General features: G+C 44.0%; 2 protein-coding genes across 4 annotated transcripts in view; both read left to right on the forward strand.

Annotated features, from left to right (window-relative positions):
* The window catches only part of etv6 (ETS variant transcription factor 6), a 28,929-nt gene extending 16,592 nt beyond the window's left edge, over positions 1-12,337 (forward strand). For both annotated transcript variants that reach the window (XM_040035005.1, XM_040035006.1), the window contains exons 3-8: positions 3,500-3,664; positions 6,726-6,860; positions 9,477-10,100; positions 10,238-10,380; positions 11,792-11,892; positions 12,019-12,337. In XM_040035005.1, coding sequence (XP_039890939.1) covers positions 3,500-3,664; positions 6,726-6,860; positions 9,477-10,100; positions 10,238-10,380; positions 11,792-11,892; positions 12,019-12,121 — 1,271 coding nt within the window. In that variant the 3' untranslated portion in view covers positions 12,122-12,337. The remainder of the gene's footprint in view (positions 1-3,499; positions 3,665-6,725; positions 6,861-9,476; positions 10,101-10,237; positions 10,381-11,791; positions 11,893-12,018) is intronic.
* A 416-nt stretch (positions 12,338-12,753) lies between these two features.
* The window catches only part of LOC120735575 (chemokine-like protein TAFA-2), an 84,228-nt gene continuing 80,997 nt past the window's right edge, over positions 12,754-15,984 (forward strand). For both annotated transcript variants that reach the window (XM_040035008.1, XM_040035009.1), the window contains exon 1: positions 12,754-13,738. The gene's annotated coding sequence lies outside the window, so the exon portion shown is untranslated. The remainder of the gene's footprint in view (positions 13,739-15,984) is intronic.

The following is a 15,984-nucleotide window of genomic DNA, read 5'->3' on the forward strand; positions in this document are numbered from 1 at the left end:
GCTCTTTAGGGATTGGTTATAGATCGTTAGTCCAATTTGGATCTCGGGGAGCTTCCTGGCTGTGTACCCAAATGTTAGTTGGATCATCTCTGAGCTACTTGCTGATTGCTTTTGCTTTGTAACATGGTGCTCCATCCTGCTGTAAAATGCACACAGTTTAAAGCTTGTCACAGACTTGTTGTAAGGACCTTTTTAGTCTCACCATGACCGTACATCCTCAGAAATCAGTACAGAGCAACGCAGAGCATGCATATGACTTTAGGACCGACTATGATGTCCGGCTCTGGGAGCTCCTTCTCATTAACTGCATCGTATCTGTTTCCTGTTTGCTTGGCCTTCTTCTCTTATGTCTTTGTTTAGTCCTCTTGTTTTTGTAGTTTTATCTGCCTTATGTTTTTTTTTTCCTCGTCACCTTTTCACACACAATCCACTGCTGTTCTCTCTGCTCTTTCCTTTCTGTTTCCACTCTCCCTTTTTTTTTCTCCATGCTGCTGCTGTCTGTTAATAAGCCTCCCGGCATTGCTCTCTAACCTTACCGCAGGAAGTTTCCTGTGCTGAAACAGAGCCCACGCTGGATTGCTTCCTGGCAAAGTGCGTTGTGGGATGCGTGTATTTGGGCCCCCTTCTTCCGTCTTCTCCTCCCTTCTGCTCCCTTTGCTGCTTCCTCCTTTGGGCTCTGTGCAGATGGCTGAGGCCGGCAGACCGGATCTCGGAGGGGTTTTGGCAGAGCAGCACCTCTCTCCGGCCCTGGAGAGAGCATACCACAGCCATGACCTCGTGACCTTGGCTGCACTGCTGCCCGCCTCGGCTTCACTGCTCTCACAAGCCAGCCACGAGGGACAAACTTACAGCTGGTGTATGCAATGCGGATGGCAGTCTGCTTCATTATTGATACGAAGTCCATGACATAGTATTTTAGTGGATTCTAGCTCCATCTCTGCTATGTTATCCATTACTAACAGTAATTTACAGTGGGAAGGTATGATAGCATTTTACATCAGCTTCAGAGGACGAAAGTGACATATTCATTGTCACACATACTTCAGGCAATAGGAAATGTAGCCTCGCTAAGATTTCTGCTGTGAGCCAAGAAGCGGCCCCTATGAAAAACGCAGAGACCAAGTAAGCAAGCATAAGAAATACAGTTTCTTATCTGCCCACCACTAGCTCCTGTGTTTGTGAAACACCTGTATCCCATTCCCTGACACTTTCGTGGGATGCCCGTTGACAAGCTGAGGGTCAGAGCTTGACAGGCTGTGTGCAGTGCTTCAGATAACCTAGGGCTTCCCGGGCCTTATCTGAATACGGAGGTCTAGAAGGGAAGGCAAGAAATAGGAAGCTGACAATCTAGACAGGGTTTCATTTTATATTGATTGCTCTCTGTGAAAACTTCCTTTGTTTGACAGGCGGGGGGGAGCTAAAGTGGGGTGGGGGTGGCTGGCTGAAAGTGAGCACTAGGTTCCTATTACTTGTGTGACAATGACATTGGCGGCCCAAGATAACAGCTGTCCAACTCCCAGAGGAAGTGTTTGAGGCTGGGTGATAAGTGTGATGTAAGAAATGAGTAGTTCTGCTCTGCGTGGGTGTCGTGGATGTTCTGATCGGACAGTGTTGAAAGTCTGTGTTTGTGTGTTTCTATCCTTGTGAAAGAGAAGAGGCGAGCCTGAGTCATACAGTAACTCATTGGGTTACACCAACAGTAGAAAATGATATGAGGTGGCAGGATCTGTGTCCACTGAAATAAATATGGGTCAGTTTGTGTGCGTCCTGTTATGTGTCTTAAAAATAATCACAGAGGCTAAATCAGCCTCAGTACTCAGAAACTGGTGTTAATTTACTGTGATAACACTTGATCGAATCTCAATAACACAACAAAGCATATTGGCATAAGCTACAAAACCTGTGTGTTGTTTGCCTATGTAGATTATATTTATGGGAATTTGGTCAATCGGTGTATTTTCTAGAAATATTTCTAATATCTCGAGTTTTGGATTTTCCTAAGACTGTTAGAGGAACAGCTTCTAAAATAGTTTCTCATTAGCTTCAGCTGCAGTGGTTGGTAGTCGTTTAAGTTAAACTGATCCGCTTCTTAAGTGTGATGTCATGAGCCATTTCTGGGTCCAAATGCCCTTGAAGCAAACAAGGAAGGAATGGGCAGCGAGAGAATTTATGAGGCTTAGCGGTGGAAGTTAGCAGGACTGACAAACATTTGTAAAAGCATTAAGTAACCTATAACATGAAATAGTTCAATTTCAGTATATATTTGTTTTATCGTTCCGCTAGCCAGCGTATTATCCTTACTTAGGTGGTTTTAAAAAAAAAAGCAAATTTCCATATAATTTATTTCTTACAGTAAAATTCAGACTTAATGAAAACATTTAAGCAAGAGGCTGTTTGCTTTTTAATTCAGTCTCTTCTTGAGCTTTTTGAAGATCGCTATGCTTTGAGTTAATGTATCATCCTTAGCTTTGAATTTAGCAATGGTAGTTTCTGCTTGTAGCTGGAAGCATACATCTGTATTGCATTCTAGGTAAGCGAAGTAAGTCCTACAACATCACAAACTACAGAAATATTCATCCTTTCTGTATAGTCTCACTTATATTTTCACCGGGATTCTTTGTTTAGCGATCTAAAGGCTAAGTTTCAACCACAAGAAAAGCTCCCAGCAGATGTTTAGCTCCAGTAAAGTTAGCGCTACCTCTGCAGCAGCTATGATGTTAAAAATCAAATAACTCTGTACGGCTTTCAAGTGAGGCCGAGCTTTCGGTCAGATATTTTACATTTTTGCAGTCTTCTCTCATCTTTCTTCATCGGTAAAGATGCAGATGTTTTCCTCCTCTTCCCCCAGCAGTGAAAGAAACATTTGCAAGCGAGGAGGAAGAAAAACAGATACTGCCGTTCCTGTTTCGCCTGCTCTTTTCCCTCCATGTGTCCTTGTCCTTTTATACACAAACTAATAAACTGTCTGTCCTCTGATGTGCCTGTCTGGAGTTCAGAGAGCAAAGAGCAGGACAGATCAGAACAGATCAAATAAAATAAGTCTGACAGTCTTTCTGCTCTTCCCTTCCTACCTTTTTCCCATCCCTGAGTCATTCTGTATTCTCCCCCTTAACCTATCATCTTCTAATCTTTTATTCTAACCTCCTCTCCCTTTCTGATGGTCTCCTCCTTCATCTTTTTTTCTTTATCTCTACTGCCGTTCCCGTAATCACTCCCTCCTTTTGGCTTTTATCTCCACTTCCTCAATATCCTTTTTAGTGCCTCTGCCTCCTTCCTTCCTATCCCCCTCCTTCCCCTCCTCCTTTCCTCCCTAACCCTGTCTCCCCTTCCCCCCTCCTTTCCTTCCTGCCTTTCCTACTTTCTTCCCCTCACCACCACCAGCACCATCACCACCCACATCCTTATGCTGCTTCTTCACTGAACTCATCTTTGTTTCCTTCCGTTCACCTCCATTTTATTTCTTCTTTACCTAATCCTTTCTTTTTCTTTCCACCTCCAGGTCTGCAGCCAGTCTTTTGGAGCAGGGACGACGTGGCCCAGTGGCTACGATGGGCTGAGAAGGAGTTTGCCCTGCGCCCGATCACCAGCGGTTCTTTCCAGATGAATGGCAAAGCCCTGCTGCTGCTTACCAAGGAGGACTTCCGCTACCGATCCCCTCCCTCTGGTACCTCTCTTTCTACACGCTTTTATTTCTTTTTTCCGTTTTGAGGTGCAGTCTAAGCTCGGAAAACTGGAAACATCAGTGAAATGTTTAACAAATGAGTCACTTAGATGGATTCCATTAGATATTTGTGTGCTCCAACTAGAGCAGGACTCACTCTGGAAACAGGGATTGGGAAGAAAGAGCGATCTTAGACGAAAAACATGAGACTATTCTTTTGTTAGACAAAAATACTGACACAAAATAGGAAAAATGACTACAAACAAGCAGTCAATGAACATGCTGAAGTGTAGTTTTGCAGTGTTTGGCTCGACTGACCCTGGTTTGCCATTCAAACCGGCAGTAAAGATAATTGTACATGAAAAGTGATGCTACTGCATAGATCATTACATCCTTTTAAGAAAATCACCTAAGAGGACGCTTTGAGAGCACGTCCTCTGCCAAGACCGATGCCCTATTTCACACAGGGAAGTAGAAGAGGGTTGTTCCACATCTCCTCCAGGTTTCACGAAATTCAGCCTGCTAGTTTTTGCGTAATCCTGGCGACAAACACGCAGACAAACAAAGCTCTCGTGTTGGCAGAGGAATAAAGTCAGCTGGAGCAGGGGATGAATGGTAGCAGGGCGAGGTGACAGTGGAGGGAGGCAGCTGTTACAGCAAAGCTGCTGAAGGGGGAGGAAGTAGGAGACGGTTGATCAGGAAGTACAAGGCAACCTCAACTGTCACCCCGGCAACGCCAGCGGCCAGGCGCATAAAAATAAAACAACAGTAAGTGTTTTCCCCTGACAGAGTTGGAGATTTTACTCAATCGCTCAAGGATGAAGTACGGGATGTGTGATTTGGGTCAGGATGATGAGCAGGCTTGCAATGCAAAAGATATTGTGGATAATATTTAAAGTAATTCATTCGTTACATTAATAAATACTTAATTAGGTAATTTATGTGGACAAATATAAAAGATTCATTTATTAATTTTAATTTAGTTTGTTCTTTTTCTACATTTTTTTCTTTCCCTTGGGTTTTTTGGGGATCTGTATATGAGTGGGTTTGGTCCACTCTGTATAAATTATATATTGATCACCTGAGTCACGTCTAAATAAGCTGGTTTAAGTAACAGTTGCTCTGTTCAGAATATATACATCCCCCTTTTCCTTTTAAAGGATACTGAATGTTGTCAGTGGCTCTGGTTATAGAGGGATGAGAACCAGCTGACAGCTGCTGTCGGGCTCGTATCAGGATGTTTCAGCACTATGCAAAATGTTCACATCCTGTCGAGAAATCGAGGTCTGGGAAATACGTGGAAAATAAGATTCATCATCATTACAGGTTTTGCATTTTATTTCTTCCTTTTCTTATGTGACGCTGTGATCGTGGTGTTGGATGGTTTCAGGAGCTACACACACACACACACACACACACACACACACACACACACACACACACACACACACACACACAGAGCGATAAGACTGATCATATTTCTGTACAAGTGGTTGTTCAGTCGTGCTCTCACTGTAAACGTCAGTTTAGGGAACAGAGCACATTTTTTGGCTAGTGAAGTATCCATTTCCTCCTTCGCGTGACTATAAGGGTGCTGTTCCCATCAGTCCCTGCTCTCTGCGTATTTCTCTTTTGTAGACGCTCTAAGAATAGAACATTAAAATAATAGCCTGAGTTTTTTTTCCTGGAATGTTAGAACCTGTTACGATTGCAGTGACATGTTTGGACTTGAAAACAACTATTGGGAAACCTGAAACAGTAAAGATAGTGCTCCAGGATTCCAATGTAAGATGGCAAGACAGTTGGGCAATTTCTAGTTGGCTTTTTGGGATGATTTTGTTATTTTAATGGTTTAATGAACTGCCTTTTATGCAGTTTAAACCACAAATAGGCGATTTCCTCGCACATCTCTGCAGAAATATGTGCAATCACCAGTTGTAATGGTACCAAATGTCATCACGTACCCCTAACACTTTTTGCAGTTTCTTTAGTTTGCTGGTATTTGTCATTCATCGTGTACAGTTTGTAGTTTTCAGACAGAATCCAAAGCTGTGGTTTTAAAGCAGCATATTAAATACAGAATCATAGCAAACACCAGGAAGCAGGAATTTTCCCCACGGTGTAAGTCGGTGCCACAGAACCAGAAAGTGAGAACTGAAAGGGGTGTGTGTGTGTGTGTTTGTTTGTGCATGCGTGTTCGCCATCACTTCCTTTATGAGAATCATTTCCTCGTTCTCAAAGCCTTTGAGATGGTGTGTGTGTGTGTGTGTGTGTGTGTGTGTGTGTGTGTGTGTGTGTGTGTGTGTGTGGAGGCAGTCCTCTGCTAGAATCACATCCACTGTACCTGTGCTCATTTGTTAACAGTGTAAATATTTTGGGAGCGGAGCTGTTGCCGTCGGTGTTCGGACAAGAAAAACAGCTGTAAATCATTCAGTGAACTTCCTGCTCGAGCTTTGTGCCTGGTGTCGCCACTGCAATATAACCACTTAAAGGAGGACACCGGGGTCATATAGACTCATGGCTCATTTACGTTTGTCAACACATACGGTAGTTGTCGTTATCTCCTAGATGTCCTGACGCTTTAAGCACTGTAGGTATTTGGATTTGTCGAGCGCATTTTCTTGTTTAACAAATCCAAACTGCTCCCAGAGAGTTTCTCTTGTGAAACTAAATGTGCTTCTCATTTGACTAAGCTAATAACTGCATTGTAATGTTTTATCTGCACTGTGGAAGAAAAAAATACTTCTGTAAGAGGAAACTGACTGGGTAGGGTCACCCGATAGGGAACTTACAATTCTATACCCTCTGGGTCATCGGGGTACGGTGTTGAATATCGAGGAAAACGTTTTTCTAGGAACAAACAAAGTGCTAGGCTGCTGTATTGTAGAAGCATCTCTCTAAATTTATTCCATTATTGCTCAAGTTCCACACTGCCTGGAAAGCAGAGAGGAGAAGAAGAAGTGGAACTTGAGTCTGTGATGCCAATGCTAATTTCGCCTATTATGCAGGCGTAAAACGGCTACCAGGAGACGCATGGTAACCTCTGACCTTTGCATCTCTGCAGGGGATGTCCTGTACGAGCTGCTGCAACATATCCTGAAGCAGAGGAAGTCTCATGTGTTTTATCCGTCTGCTTACTTCCCTGGGAACTCCTTCCATTCGCTGCCTGAAAGCGCTGTGCAGCACCTGAAGCTCGAAGGTCAGTCCAGTAAACACTCCCCCGCCCCCTGTTCATGCATACATCACATGCATTTGAAAAGTTAAAAAACCAAAACAATAATGCATTCTCATTACAGCAGCTTGTCTGCATTACCTTTTTTTTTTTTGCTAATAGTAAGCAAAATTATTCTTTATTTATTTAGAGTGCGCTTAAATAACATAATTCCAATACGGAGCTGGTGTGCTGCATTTTCAGAGTTTTATTGTATAAAGATGTCAGATGTTATGATAGATGGTGATGCTTGTGCCCAAACGGTCATGTGATATGAAAAATTAGAAAATATGATGGAATGCATAAATAACTAGCTGCTGAAATGTCCAATTAACTTAAAACAATTCATGCATGTACAATTTATGTACATGTTTTATATAAATAAATGATTTCCGAGCACCCTTACAGTCATTGTCAGTGTCACGAGTAGAACTATAAACTCTTATCCAATTCAGAGTTGTGGTGCGGCTGGACTATCCTGCTTGTCTGAGCGCTGGTGTGCGCTCTTGCCAGTCTGTAGCAGGTCTAACGCAGAGAGAATATTCATGCTCACATTCACACCTGTGAAAAGTTTAGAATCACAGTCACTCTAACATGCATGTCTAATACCCAGAGAGAAACATAAATATACTCATTCTTTTGCTCTTTAAAGCTTAAAATAGTGCCGATACTATTAACAATTACACCGTACAAAAAATATGACAACTAATGATTAAACTGTTCCCAAAAATTTCTGTCCCCTGTCAGACACTTTGTTTCATGTTTGGGTAATAACACAAAAACGTGGCGTCGGTGCTTCCAGCACGAGATCCACAGCAGCTACATTACCACTGTAGTTAATGCGAGCCCAATTTGTCACAACAGCATCTTAACAAACTCTTAACACAACTACAAGCTGAGATTTTTAAATGATGTTTATCCTGATAAAGGCTGAAATAATATATGTTAATGTAAAATTGTCTTTACACTAATTTAGGAAAAGGTGGCTTCGTAGACTTAGCTGCCACAATAAGAACGAATAGTTACAATGAAACTGTGATTGTAACTCATTTGTTTTGTTGTGATAACGAATCAAACATAAACTGAACTAACAGTTGTACTTTTCACGTCTTCGTTGAACACTGAGTAATCACTCTGTGTGGGCTGGATAGAGCAGATGAACTCTTAAACCAAGTAACTGAGATAAGACCTTCTTTAACAGCAACAACCACTTTCGAAGTTTCGAATGAAGCTGCTCATGAGAGTCAAACAAAGATCGTTGTGCCATTGTTTGACTTTCTAAGAAATAAAGTGCATATTATCTTAAAATAGTAACAGTTTGTTGGAAACAGCGCTGACATTATTATAAGTAATGCATCTTTGGCTCCATGATAAATCATATTTCTGTGTATCAGGCTACATAAACCCACGTCATTAGACCAATAACACAATTATTGCAAAAAGTATTTTCCTTAAAAAGGCAACACTGTGAAACGGAGCAAAACAAGACTGGATCTGAATGAAAATATCTTAGAATTATTATGCTACAGATTACGTCTGCCTTTGTCCTCTACGACGCACCGGCGCTTTTACTCAACACCCTGCTTTGTTGAAAACAAGGAAGTAATAATCATGTTCGAGTGGATACCTGAGACTGTTTTCTGGCTCTGATCTGAGGAAATGTGACACACCAACAATGAGATGGAGCCGTAACTTCAAATGTTGACAGTAAAACCTGCTCTACAAGGAAATGCAGCTTTATTTAAACAATACAGCACACCGAACGCTACAGGCAGGCTGCTTTCTGCAGCTGCCTTCCTTCTCTCAGGTTCCACCGCAGATATTTGAAAATCAGAGCAAAATTCAAAGAACAACAGGAGTATGAGTTGTGGCAATTTTTTGCCCAAAATGCCTCAAAAATAAAAACACTAGGCATGCTCATCCAAAAAGTAGAATATTAGTGACACCTTAGTGTTTTTGTTTTCCGACTTGTGTGACGCTCGTGATCAGCACCTTGTAGCTGGCTCGCTGTGGTGATAAATCACAGCAGCAGGAAACAAGTTACATGACTATAAAAATATGAAAAGAATTTCGTGCTTTGCAATCTAAACGTTCTCTTCGTACTGCTGTTTGTTTCCGGTGAAAGCCGAGCTGGGCATGCACACGAACAGTAGCATCAGAACATTCACATTTTAATATAAGCCAATATCACGGCCCTTAAGTCAGTACAAGTTATGAAAGATTTTAATATCGATAGTGAGTTGAGACTCTGAGAGGGATGCTGTCGTCTTTGAGACCAGATTTAGTCCAAGTGTCACCTTCTGTGTTTTATGTCTCTCTGCTCAGTGACTGCTGGCCTCAAATAAAGAGCAGTGTTTAGTTTGGTGCTGGCACACCTGTAAGGTAAACACTGGGAGTTATATAAACCTGCTGGCTCCAGGGAAATGAAAGATTTGGTGTTGAGATTCAGATTCTTGATTGTTCTTCTTTGTGTAAATTAATCGAGCAACATGTAGAATATCCAAAATAGAATTTCCTGCCGTATGCTGATCAATTTCCAGCTTACGTTCTAGGAGACTGTTCTGGGTTTACACGTTTATTACACTCTGTAAACTGTGCTCTCAGAAACGGTACGACGGGGACCACGTGGTACAGAACCCATCCCCCAGCATCCACCAACCATCGAACTGCGGCACCGCTCCCGCTCGCCGCACCACCCGGCCCCGCGACGATCACCCACCGAGCCGAACCACCCTCGCCCCGCCAATGAGGACTCCCTGCAAACCTTCTCCCAGCTGCCCGACAGCAATCACCACCTGCCGGAGGAAATGTACCCGTTGTCGGTGTCCCCGGCTGCACCCAACGGGCGCTGCGCTACACCCAGAGAAGCCCCCTGTCCAGGCAGCCCCGGGGGCCAGGAGGCAGGCCCTCCTCGCGTTATCCAACTCATGCCCAGCGCCATCATGAACCCTTTGCTCCTCAGTCCAAGCAGGAGTGGCGGGGCTGCTGGCATGGACTTCAGGCACAACCGCGGGGGACCCCTGTCTCAGGTGACGCTGGAGAACGGCCGTGAGGGGAAAGTCCACGGACACCATCATCAGCTAGCCCAGCAGCACCAACAGCAGCATCAGCAGCAACAGCAGCAGCAGTTACTACAGCAGCAGCAGGAGGAGGCGCTCTACAGGAACCACGTCATCATGCCCGTGTCTCCTCCAGAGGAGCAGCAGATGCCCATCGGGCGGATAGCAGGTAAGATTTAGCGGCGACGGAGCCGAGCATCAAAGCTGCGTGAGGCGGCATCTGTGGCAGAAACCTCGCATGAGAACTTTTTCAGAGAATCTGCTGATAGCGGCTCACTCAGTCTTTTCCCTGTTGGGTTCTGGCAGACTGCAGGCTGCTGTGGGACTACGTCTACCAGCTCCTTTCAGACAGCAGGTACGAGAACTACATCCGCTGGGAGGATCCGGAGAGCAAAGTCTTCCGCATCATGGACCCCAACGGCCTGGCCAGGCTCTGGGGGAATCACAAGGTACATACACACACGGGCTCTAGGTGTTCAGTGGTTATGTGCAGTGCATATAAAAGAGCAGCACAACAGAAGGGACTTCCTATCGTCATTCCTACAACCATAAAGCTGCACTAACTCATTTATTCTTATAAAACATCAGGACAGAGACTTGATTAATTAAGCACCTTAATCACTGAATAGTGAACTTTTGTTTTTTGGGTTTTTTTCCGACAATTTTGTCGACTTGTTTCAGTTTTATAGTCCTAACAAATGTTTCCTGGCACAACAGATGCTTCTTTTCATCACTCTGGTAGAAATGCTGATAGGATGTAAGGTTGAGTGAAACACAGCAGCTCAGTGTAAACACAGACACACTGATGGATTTAGTGTTTCATCTGTCTTAGCTGTAAGGACACTACCTGTGTGTTAGCCAGGCTTTGTGATGAAATAAATCGGTGATGCCAGTGTCAGTGATTCGGTCGAGTTATGCCATCGAGAGCCAATCTCTCCACGGTGTCCTGGATCTCATCTATGGTGTCCTCCTAGTAGGACATGTCTTAAACACCCCACCTGGAAGTGTTCAGGAACCACCTCAGCTGGCTCCCTTCGAAGGGGAGGAGTAGAGGAACTAGTCCGAGAAAGATCATTTCCTCTGTGATCTTCTTCTTCCAGTCAGAGTGGCAGGAATGTAGCTCAACCTGTAACTCAACAACTTCCCTTTCACGCTCAACTGTCTCTTCACCACAATAAGTGATGCAGACGCAGCGCTAGAGTCGTGCAGCTTGTGCTTTTATGTGCTGAGTGAAAACACAACATTAGAAGAATAACACCGGTATTTGTGATAAAACACTACTTTAGTTTTGTTAATTTTGGCCAACAATTAAGATGAATTTGTGCTTTAGCTGTAGAGCGCCCCAGCTCTGCAGTGCAGGACAAGCTTTTAGCTAATGGAAGAGCGGTTAGCAACACGTGTCTAAATGTTAGCTCCAAAGAGCAGGTGCCGTCGCACAAAGACAAACACTGTGACTGAAAATGTTCCAAAAACATTTTGAGCTCTGACACTGAAACCACAACTACGTGAAGCGTCAAAGGTTTTGTGCATACAAAAAAGACCTTTTGATGGCTTGATTTTCTGGATGATGGGGATTCCAGTGCCCCTCAGGTGTATGTTGTTTGTTTGGCCTCTTGTTTGGTTGTGTATCTCCTACCTCCTCCTGCCTGCTGGTTGTGTAAATTAATAATTATTTGCTGAAACATTAAGCACGCTATACAGCAAACAGGATCTTGCTGTATAGTGGTCTTTTCAGCTTTTGTGGACTTTTACTGACACCAAGTGGCCAAAATAAATGTTGCTCTTAAATTAAGGTCAGGTCCCCTCACTGTCACACTGACAGCGTTGCTCATGACGCTCCTGCTGTTTTAACTCTTACAGAACAGGACCAATATGACGTACGAGAAGATGTCGCGAGCACTGAGACACTACTACAAACTGAACATTATCAGGAAAGAGCCTGGCCAAAGGCTTCTGTTCAGGTACATCATCTTCTTTTCAAACTTGTCTCGCTGCTCCAAACTGTTATTTACTTTTTGAGTCATCAATAAAACAAAAGAAAACAGGATTTTGAATAATTTGCTGAACTTGCCTCGTCTGTGCCACAGATTCATGAAAACCCCTGACGAGATAATGAACGGACAGACGGACAGGCTGGAGCACCTGGAGTCCGACACAGACGAACAAATCTACATCAAGGAGGAATGCTGAGGAACTCTGGGAAAGCGAGTCCATAAACTGCTTACTACTACTACTACTTCTACTATTACTACTACTACAGCCGCTGATGCCTTTCAGAAGCAGCTCGAAAAATCAACATTGAAATTAAAGCGTGCACAGGTGTTCAGTGGTGTCATTCCTACAGGGAGAGGCATGAAATGCAGTCTTTCCTAACATGGCCTTAGGATGATATTAACCTGGGGAAAAGAAAAAAAAACAGCATCGGGTGTTTTCGGATCTTTCGGATGGACTGAACTGAAAGGTCTCTCTTTTAAGTGTTTCCTTCTCTTTCCGAGCTGCAAAAGCCAATCACTTTGTGCTTATGTCACTGTTTGATCGTTTTTGTCTCCTCACATGCATTATACAAAGGAATTTTGCTGTTTCTAAAAAACAAAAAGAAAAAAAAGAATGAAAGAAAGAAATTTGTGTGTGAGTGAGTGTGAGTGTGTGTGTGACCGGAATGTTTTCACCATGGAATAAACAACTTTTTGATCAGAGATGTGCTCTATGTGATTTCTCTCGGGGTGTGTTTGTAAGTGGAGTGCATCACATATCCACATGATGGCAGTAGTGGACAACTTTTGCTTGCCTCGGCATGTGGATGGATGTCTGCAGCAGATCAACACTTCAGTGAGTGGAACAGACGCCCGAAGGCTGTTTTCTGTGTTTTTAAGTGCACAAGGTTAAATAGGGGACGGACAGGTGGCACGTGCCTGAGAATCTCTAGCTTTTCATTGGCGTTATTGATGACCTGGCCCGGGTGTGTAGTAACGAAAGCAACCAATCCCTGATTAGTCATCATTTATAGTTTCTGCTTCACTCCTTGAACTACTTTTGGATCACACTCTCACATTCTTCTCGCTTTCTGTCTCCTAACATATAATTGCAGCAGCTTTGAGCCTCGCCTTTATGAATTATGAAACATAATTTGTTGTTCCCCACATTTGTGTTATTGTTTTCAGCTTTAAAAATACCATTTTAAATGATCACCCATTCTTTTGTGACGTTTACGTCAATAGCGGTAATCCGATTACTGTAACGCTACCAGCAGAGGTAGCGGATGCGCGCCGTGCGCTCTGGAGTCTCCATAAAAGTTAGTGCGCACGGAGCGGAGCTGTCAGACTGCGAGGAGACGCGGCTGAGCAAAGACTGTGGGCTGAAGTGACTAATGGGATCCACCTCACTCCATCTGAAGAGTGCGAGCTGATATCACGGGTGATTATCACCCGTCTAATGCGCACAACAGGACCCATTTGAACCTAATAAGACAGCTGTGCAGGCTTTCGTCGGGTTTGTGGACTATCGGGATTAAAACAAAGGGTTTGGATTCAGGAGACTCACCTCTGTGGTGGATGAGGTGCCATCACCGCTCTTTTAAAAAGACGAATAATCGAAAGCAATAAGCCTGTTCGAGTTCATCCGGAGGGGCAAGAAAAGCCACCACTCCCGTCTTTTTTTTTTTTTTTTTTTTTTTTTTTGGTTTGTTTTTTTCCCCCCAGGACGCAAATGTCTCCAGAGCACAGGGACGTCACTGGATTGTAACACCAGCAGCCTCACCGATGGTTTAATAGGGCGTTAAAGTGCGGGAAGGGAGTGGGACAACTACAGGTAAGAGCCATGCAAGCGGTCATTCACGGCCCTGGGTGGGTGGCGGGAAGACTCGCCGATCAGCGCGTAAAAACCACTCAAGTGTCGCATTTGTCCAATCGAGCCTCTCCCCATTAAAAATAGTCATATTTGCATTGCCCCCCTAATAACCAGAAAATACATTTGGATCTATTTTTTGTTCTAATTGCAGTAACTCCTGAAAAAGAAAGTAGAAGAGTCGGGCTTTAAGAGGTGCAGTTTTCTCATTGTCAGTCACTGCCGCTAAACTCGCAATCAATTCAGTTAATTTCACTACCTCAAATCGATGCCGCCTCACTGGGAGTCCTGGATATACAGCAGTGTAGAGCAGGCAGAGGTGACAGTCTAGCTTCACTCAGTCAATAAACGGTAGTCTGCACTGGAGTCTGGAGCAGAGGATCCTGGACCTGGGGTCATGCTTGTGTGCTCTGATTTTAGTGCAAGTAAGAAACTTCGTATGTATATAAGACTACAGGTGTGAGTGGACTCATTTTATCAGCTTGACCTCCTGTTCTGAGGCTAACGTGGTTTCACCAGAAGCAAATAAATCCTGTGATGATGAAATGGTGTGACACAGTGGCTGGAGGTTCACATGGGCTCCCCGTCTGCTGCTGCCAGTAGACGTGAGGTTTTCATTTCCAAAGTGAAACAGGAAGCAGAGGAATAAAACCTGATGAGATGGAGTCTAAGCACACACTGGCCTGATGTAAAAACAACTTTTAGGAGCACGTTTTTAAAAAATAATTATCAGACAGCAGAATTTCACCTGTTTTTGTGACTGTATTCCCAAAATCATGTCCCACAATCCAGCTCACTTTTTTTTATTGAAATGGTTTTAAAATGCTTCTAAAGGTTAAATAGCTCCTCATGATGATCCAAGCTACCTTTAAATTAGTGTGGAGCCCTCTTTCAGTTGCTGTCTTCCTCGTCTTACCCTCCCCATCCCCTCGACCTTTATTTCGACATCACGTGTCCGGGTAACTTGCCACTCCACCTCTCTCTCGACCTTTATCCAATTACAACGTTTAGCTTTAAAAACGCTACATGAAACAACGCTAAAGCTCCAGTTACTGTCAGCAGCTTCATGTTTCCATATCTAATACCAGCCACTCTTCACAATCCCTGCTGGATAGGATTAATAGATTAAAAAATAAGCTACAGATCCACATAAAAGTACACAAATCTAAGTAACTACATGCTCAAACGCATGAAACTATGTTTTCAAATATAGCTGCGGCTACTTTTCATATTCCAGTTTAACATAAACACGATGACCTTTTGAGATCTTTTCTTTCTGATGTGGCCTCTTGGAGAAAAACTGTTTGTTTTCCACGTGAAGAGAGACTTTTCCCTCCCTATCTGGAGGAGCGCTGCACCTAAGTTGGGAACCACTGATCTGAGCTAACACACAGTATATGAAGTAGTTCAGTCTAAGTGGAACACGTAGAATAAATCTTCTGTCTCGTTTCCTTCCACTCGGAGCATTTGCTTGGAATATTTTTATGTGAGTGTACTGAATAAAGGGTCAGACTCCCTCTTCCACCACTGCTCTGTCTCAGCACAGGGCTGGAGCAAACCACACTATGACATCATCTGGCAACTAATAGCGACTTCTTTTTTTTTTTTTTTAGCAGCCAAACTCTTCTTCCCCTCAGAAAAAGAACTGGCAGCCCCAGCAGTCCGCAATTAGCTGGAAACATTAGCAGCAGCTCCTCCGGCGTGAACGATGAGCTGGCTCAGGTCAAACCGGGCCCCCTCCCTCAGTCCAGCTGGGCGAACTGGTGCCGGCTGCCTGGCCAGCACCGGCGGATCGGCCAATGTCACCTTTTAGGGGCAGGTCACACAACCTCGTCCTGGCTCTGCCTGGCCATTGATCCGAAGCAGTGACACTGAGGCTTCATGGTCCGCTGCTCCTCGCCAACCAGGCCGACCCAGCACTGCCGCCGAACAGCTGTGACGGGCAACACACAAGCATCAGCGGGAGGTGGGGGCTGTCTCTGAATTAGCCTGGAAACTTCTTTTTCTTTGGGGGTTTTAGTTAGAGAGTAAACAGGAACTGCACAAATCAAGTGCAGCATGATGGAAGATGTCCTGATTTGAAGTCATACCAAAGTAATAAAATCCAAGCAGCACAAGATCCCTCGGGCCTCTTTCAGAGTGATGTGCTCCTGATTCATTCATTAAAATCATTTTTTTGACCCCATGCCTGCGAGGCACGCTATTGACCA

This window comes from Simochromis diagramma, unplaced genomic scaffold (genome assembly GCF_900408965.1).
Source record: "Simochromis diagramma unplaced genomic scaffold, fSimDia1.1 OVJJ01000816.1, whole genome shotgun sequence".
NCBI lineage: Eukaryota > Metazoa > Chordata > Actinopteri > Cichliformes > Cichlidae > Simochromis > Simochromis diagramma.